The sequence below is a fragment of the Penaeus japonicus genome, unplaced genomic scaffold, assembly GCF_977035675.1.
Source record: "Penaeus japonicus unplaced genomic scaffold, GWHDUDI00000001_assembly GWHDUDI00000036, whole genome shotgun sequence".
NCBI classification, from domain to species: domain Eukaryota; kingdom Metazoa; phylum Arthropoda; class Malacostraca; order Decapoda; family Penaeidae; genus Penaeus; species Penaeus japonicus.
This window is the reverse complement of record NW_028234438.1, coordinates 6,615,504-6,623,003: the sequence shown is the minus strand read 5'-3', so window position 1 is coordinate 6,623,003 and position 7,500 is coordinate 6,615,504. Positions and strand designations below refer to the sequence as shown.

The window sequence follows — 7,500 nt, the reverse complement described above, 5'->3', positions numbered from 1 at the left end:
AATGATGATAACCAAGTAATACATATCACTGTTACTAAAAAAAGTGATAACACTTAAAACATCAATGAACTGAAGACCCACCCATAACATATGATGATAATTAGCGTACGTATCCAGCAAGCGTAATCTAATACAGGCAACTTCAAGAAACTTCTCAAATTATGTTGTTAATCAGATTCCTATTATGTTGTTGCAGTGAACTTTTGGGATGAATTTAAGTGTACAAAAGTGGGAAATATATGCTGGGATATATCCAGCGCTACAATTTTATATATACAGCATATAATTTTTATGTGTACATGTATGTGTTTTTCCCTATCAACCCTACCAGTGAAATTAATACATTAACTTAACCTGTCCCATTTTGTGAGTGTTCTCGTATAAAAATAATCATAACACCCTTCACCAAATGAGTCTGAATCAATTCTTTTAGAAATGACTACATATAAATTCCCTATTAACTTTTGCTTATTTCTCACATGGCAAATAATCCATTAAAAAGAAATAGACAGAAAAAAACATAAAATAAAAATAAGATTATGTCATGTTTGTCTGAGCGTGTATTAAGCCTTTGAACAAACAAGCACACTGCAAGAATTGGAATCAAAAGTTAAAAGGGATACGAAAATAATAATAAAAAAAAATGCATCATTATAACAATCATGTTCATCATACAAAACATTAACAACAATAACAGTAATCAAACAAATATATGTATCATGTAAGTATAAATCAATTCTGTTCAAACTCCCCACGTGAATTGCAGCCATCAATGACCACATGAAAACAAAAGGCAAAAACAAAAACAATAATCATAACAAAGGAAAACCAAATCAAATACAATAAAAAAGCAGCAATAAAAAGAAAGGTAACAAACAAGATTTAATAATAACTTCAAAAGTAAAATACAAAAATTAATCAAGTAAAGTATAAATACATCAAATCAAACATAATCAAATAATAATAATACACCTTCACCTCTACACCCACTACCACAGCTCCGTCATTCCCTCTGTCTGTTGCACTCACGCACGCACTCACACACGCACCCCTAAACCACCTACCTGAACCCTGCGGCGTTGTGCTTCCTGGCGCTGCCGTGCTGGAGGCGGGCGTTGGTGGTGCAGGGGTGGTTTGGCCATTGGCCGGGCGTTTGGCAGGAGGGGGTGCCGTGTCATCGTCATCTTCACTGTCTGTCAGGGTGATGATCTCGGGTTCGGCAGACTTCTTCTTGCTGCTTACTTCCTCGACAATTGGGGCTGTGAGGGAGTGGGTATTCATCTAGCATTGCTTTCAGTGGCTCTATTGTTTCTAGTGTTATTATTGCTATTACCATGCCAATTCATAACTATCATCATAATCTAATTGAATTAATAAAATGAAAAAGTTTGTTCCTCTGCAAGTTTCCAAATGCTTGGCTAACCATAATCTGTTCTATGTATACAAAAATATTAATATTACTTTACTGACAGAAAAAAGGGCATCATAACTATTAACCCATTGGTCGCGGTATTAAAAAAAGGTCTGTGCAATAGGATGGCTGTTTTGCATGTCTGGTATGATGCCATCCACTTCTATGACCGACTCTGCCTTTGCAGCAAATCATGCCATCCGCTGCTAATGGGTTGAGTTAGTATTTTCATCTCTTCACCTCTCTCTTTTGTAAACAACTTTATACTGGAGGTGAAGGAATATCAACATTATAATGATGAGAAAGAGGATGGGAAAGAAGAGTGAAAAAACAGTAAACATCAAATCAGAGGAAACATGACAGAGAAGGTAGAAAAAGAAGTAGACTGAGAATGCGCAGCACCGAACACACCACCGTAATATCCCCAGAAACATCATCAATATCAATCCCGATCCCTTCCCGCTTCCTAAACATACCCCACTCACTCCCAACCCAGGCTCTTACCCTCCCCATCATCCTGGTCTCTCGTCTCATCGTCGTCACTGTCGCCACTGAGCGTCTCGACAGCAACCTCTGATTTCCGCTTCTCTAGCTGTGGTTCCTGTTTCTCCTTTTTGGGCATGAGTGGGGTCCAACTCCCATCTTTGTGAAGCGTCACCTCATTGCAGCTAGAATTCTGTTGCAGGACCTCTTGGAAGTATCTAGAAATGAGGGCAAATAATGTATTGTAAAGTGCAGAAAACATCATAATCATAATGATTATCTATATAATAAAATACTACTAATTACTAAAATCATAAGAGCAACAAAAACAATATAAATACAATAACAAATATGATAAGATCCGTAAACAAGCAGAAATATAATACCAAAAGTGATATCAGCCACAAAAATACATATAAATCATCTTTAAATGCACCTACCCATCAATAACCAGGTAGTCGTAGAGAGCGCTCTTGTCACACACCGGGCATGTCCACGTTGGCTTGCGCTCGTTCATCTGCAGGTAAAGTGATGCGTCGAAACACTGGAGATGGTCACAGGTGCTCGCTCGGCACGGCAACATCATGCGCATCTTGCCGAGGGGACACATGAGGGAGCACCGCAAGGAAGTGGTGGCGATTTCACAATCCGCATCCTCCTGGAGCTTTTGTTTGACTGCAAAGGGTAAGGTGTGCTGATTATCATCTGTTGTCTTAGTGTGCATATTTGTCAAAGTGAAGAAAAAAAGGACAACAATAGCATGTACAGATCTGGGAACAGAAGTTAAAAAGAAAATCAATATCAACGAATACACGTTTTAGTTGCCTCCACTGCCCTACAATACTTACTTAGAGATCGTGTGAAGTCTGCGATTTTGGCCCCTTTGTTCTTTAGTCTTTGAAGAAGGTCATCTGAGGTCAGCTTCTGAACCAGGTACACAGATATGACATAACAGCGACCGTATTCTGACGCCCATGATACCTATGTTGAAAAAAAGATATATATAATATATAACAAGTCAATAAATAAGAAATTGCTTTTAAAGTGTTTAATTTGAAATATTCAGTATCAATTTCATCTAGATAAAAAAAAAGACCATGTAAGCAAAAACAAGGTCAGATAACCTCTTTCCCCATACCTGTATGCGATTTGTTACTGTGGGGGATATACGGCAGAGGGCAGTCACATTCACTGGGCGAGACGGTCGCTTAGGTTCAACTCCTGGCTTGTTTGTGGGGATTGGAGTCTGCCACAGGAAAAGTTACTACATTCATAAACAGCGTTCTATACTTGAAATGCAATATTTGCCAAACATATTTGCATTCAATCTATTCATATATACATATACTTATACATATATACATATATATATACATAAAAGAAGAAAAAAAAAAAAAAAAGCTACAGTTATGACAAACATATTTACATATTCAAAGAGATAAAAAACAGCCCTACACATAGCTCAACTAACCGGTAATGGACACATTTTTTCATTTATTTTCACAGCTATATTTGGTGGGAAATTGTCCTCTTGCTCGCAGGTAGTTTCCAGCAAACAAAACCTCATCTGAACCTGAAAGTAGATACGTTACTCCAAATAGAGATAATCTAGAAGTTAAAAATCCTTAATGATCTCAGTGGTAAAAAACAAGGCAATGTGCTTATGATATGACACAAATCACACAAAACTATTAGTAGCATTACTTTTTTGAAACTATAAATATTTTCATTCTGAACAATGGCCTGGCAAGTTGTGTTTGCATGAAGAATGATCATTATCATCACAGTTGAAACAAAATATTCTTCAGGCCTCTCACCTAGTCGAGATGACTAAAAGAAACCAACCACAAGTATCCAGCATTACTTTTTTATTCTGCAATATATATTACATTTCAATCTGAAGACAAGCAAACATGCCAACCGTTACATGTGGTGTGTGTGTGTGTGTGTGTGTGTGTGTGTGTGTGTGTGTGTGTGTGTGTGTGTGTGTGTGTGTGTGTGTTATCCTTCCATTTACCTTTCTGAAGGGAGGTAAGAATGAAGGAGAGGGATATGAAAGCCACAAACTTCCTTGCAGCATTTTGAAACACATTCACTGAAGGGAGAGGGAACCTCACCTGAACGGAATAGTCTTGTCTGCCCGGACGTAAATCTCTGGAGTTGGCGATTCTGTTGGCTTGTTGTGGAGTGAGGGAGAAGCTGAAGGTTGACTCTTGATATCGACCCGAACCTTGGGGAGCTGGAGACATTATGTTGCATTAGTTAAGTTATTTTTCTTGATATTTATTGGATTCCAAATCTGTCTTTATCAAAATCAAGAGTCTGATACACAAGGAATCCGAATAACAACTTTCTCACACGAGAAGCTATTATTGCCATTCCTATCTGAGGGGCACTGTGTGCAAGGTTAAAAACAACAACAACAAACAAAAAAAGACAAGACAAACAACTACACACTCACTCACTGACTCTTTTTCTTTCTCTAATGATTTAATAACAACATGTATATATTTTATTTTGTTGTTTTTAATACAAAATATAGACTTTCAAATTCCTGAGCACATTACTGAATTTAAAAACAATGCACAACAAATCTGACAATAATTACCATTTAAAGAATTATCTTACCCTCCAAGAAAATAATATGCAGTATTACTGACTATCCTTATACTAACTACGGTTATATCTCAGGTGCATACAAAGCATAAAAAAGTATTCACAAAATACACATCAAATGCAGCACATTCTTTTCCATATTAGTGGCTTAGGTGGCTTTTCATAGGCTTAGAAGATATCATACACCCTATTTTCACATAACTCTACATATATCTATACATTCCAAAGTATGTGTAGTTTTATTTCTTATTTGTTCTCTTTCCTCTTGCAGGTAAATAAGTCCTCAAGATTTTGATATTTTTTTTATCATTATTACATCTCTTTACTTTCAATAACCCTTTCACTTTTGTTTTATGTTATCAACAGTTAAAGACTGCTTTTTTTCCTTGGAATACACACATACTAGCCATGATCACAATAGTTTTGTCCAATTTGTTTTACACATAAATAGGCCACCAAAGAGTCAATATCAATAATACAAAAATAAAACTTTCTTTTTTTTTTCTTTACAAAACACCTTGGAACGTAATAAACATGTGAAATTAGGTAGCACTAGAAATGGACTCTTTGGGGAATAATCACTTGAGGAACCATCTACATAAAAAATGCATAAAATGCATAATATAAGTATAAAAGGCACAGCTTCCCCTATATATTGTCTTTGACCTTTGCATCGTTGTGACTCCAGGTCTCTAAAACAATTTTCCACTCGTTCCTTAGTCTTCTCTTATATCATAAATCATAAAAAAAAAAAAAAAAAATCATCATCCTACATAAAACTATGTTACTAGCTTTACATAGAGCTTATCTACATGGCCAGAAATATGAAGTATATACTTCAATATCATTTCATTAAAATGTTGATAAGGGTAATGAATAGGAAACTATATACCTCACAAGAGGTAAACTCTCAAGTCATTTACTGCACATTCTGGCCACATTCTCGGAAAATAATCACTGATAGGGCAAATAAATGGCCACTACAAAGTTCACCTTGCCCACAGTACACCCACCTCAGAAATATACTGGGCATAATTTGGTAGGGACCTTCTATTGAATTGCATAATATTGCACTGACTGATCAAATCATACTGAAATAGTTATAGGAAAGGAAAGGTATTTTAGCTGCATCTAGAGTAGACATAAACAAGTAAAACTTTAATGCATTCCATTTTCGAGAACTATATAATGATGAAACGATTTCTGTGATCTCATCTTCTTGTTTTTAAGTGGCATTCCTTTTTCAGCTTCAGCAAGCCTCAATAACAGAATTAACTTTTAATTACAATCATCATGCTCTCTTACACAGCAAGCAACCTGGGCCTCGACTATCATTCCTTCACACCAAACAAGGACATCATATTTGGTGGCTGCAGTGGGATGACAATTCTTTTTCTGGGAAGTGACAGGTGAAAGATGGAAAGATAGAACCAGAGAAAAAAAGGAGAAACTAAAAGAGAAGAGAAAAAGAGAGAAAAGGAGAGGATAAAAGAAAGGAAGATAGGGAAAGGATTAAGTTAAGAAGGAAACAGAGTGAGAGAAAGAGAACATGTAACCAATCTGAGTATTCATGTGTATTTGTACAAAATCCTGTGATGTGTCATTACATGTTTACAATACTAGTGTATACTGACCAAAATATTTAATTTCACATCAGGCCTCACATGACTTGACCTGACCTCCATCTCAATGCCAAGAGCACACTGTGATTAATGAATACAAACAGACTGAGCCCTGTTCAAGCTTGTGAGTCTTCAATGCTGTGGCTGGGCACCACAGAGGGAAAGGACCAAGCTCAGACTTAGAGTCAACACTTGTTCACACAGTATTATAAGCTTATGCAGGCCGGGATTGCCATAGAGGCTATAGCCCAGGCAAAGCATCTGTTCTACTTATCTTGCTTATCATTATCCTTAATACAAACTATCCTTGAGGAGACACCATGGAGTATAAATCTTTTTCATAATCACTCCCAAAATCCTTGCTTTAGAGAAATGAACCTCTGTGCTGGTACACCTTTTTCATATTATTCAATAATTGCCTGCTACCTGTGTTTCCCATTCCAGCTTTTCACCTTATGTCATGTATTATACTCCATTGTCATGAAAGCCTGTCATTATGATCACATATTTATATTTCTCCCCTTTTTCTTCCATTCTCCAACAATACAAATCAGATAAAAATACTCTGGTCTCTATGATCATACACCCCTTCATCTACAACAGCATACCAGTTCAAACTCATCTATACACTCTTACTTATGATGTCACAGAGTCAGATACTTTTATTTCTTTTGCATTTTGTATTTATCATTCTTTCTTATGAACTTGACATATCTAACCCATTACAGGTACTCTTCTGAGGGACAGGCTAAACTAAACAGAAATAGTGCTCAGAAATCAGACTTCCAAATAACTTGCAGCTATAGGTTCACTTTACTTAGCACTACTATCATGATCATAAAATACCTCAAAATCACTGATTACCATTTGTTAGCTCTTTAACCCTCTCTGGACGGGTGGTACACTACTGTACCGCTCATTCAAAAGCCCGGCGGCCGGGCGGCACAATATGGTGCAAGCCATTTTATTGATTTAGGCCTAAGCGTTTGAAAGCCCCGGCATTGTGACATGCAAGGCTGGAATGCCCCCGTCGTGAGTGGGTTAAAGTGGTGACCTTCCATGCAGCTAGTTACCGACTATCTCGGGTTTCTGCAATATAGGGTGATGGCCAACTACTTGTGTGTGGATGCTGAGATGAGACAGGCATGCACTGTCGATGTATCTCCCATATGTTTCATATATGATTGCACATTAGGAAATCTTTCTAGAACTTCTACCACCTATTGAGGTTATTTAATCAGACAATAATGGGAGAGAGAAGGAAACAAGAGGATAAGAGAAATGGAGAGAAGAGGGAGGTGGATGAGGAGGCAGAATGGAAAGATTGGAAATCTGAGACAGACACCAACTGGAAATATACATCCTAAA

At 37.0% G+C, this 7,500-nt stretch overlaps 1 protein-coding gene across 4 annotated transcripts in view; it reads right to left on the bottom strand.

Annotated features, from left to right (window-relative positions):
* Su(var)2-10 (E3 SUMO-protein ligase Su(var)2-10) overlaps positions 1–7,500 on the bottom strand; it is a 34,525-nt gene that overhangs the window by 11,184 nt on the left and 15,841 nt on the right. For 3 of the 4 annotated variants that reach the window (XM_086531783.1, XM_086531782.1, XM_086531780.1), the window contains exons 4-10: positions 4,012–4,133; positions 3,366–3,467; positions 3,033–3,140; positions 2,743–2,875; positions 2,335–2,569; positions 1,916–2,112; positions 1,065–1,259 (exon numbers count right to left, since the gene is read on the bottom strand). In XM_086531783.1, coding sequence (XP_086387909.1) covers positions 1,065–1,259; positions 1,916–2,112; positions 2,335–2,569; positions 2,743–2,875; positions 3,033–3,140; positions 3,366–3,467; positions 4,012–4,133 — 1,092 coding nt within the window. The remainder of the gene's footprint in view (positions 1–1,064; positions 1,260–1,915; positions 2,113–2,334; positions 2,570–2,742; positions 2,876–3,032; positions 3,141–3,365; positions 3,468–4,011; positions 4,134–7,500) is intronic. The other variant, XM_086531779.1, reaches the window with a different exon arrangement.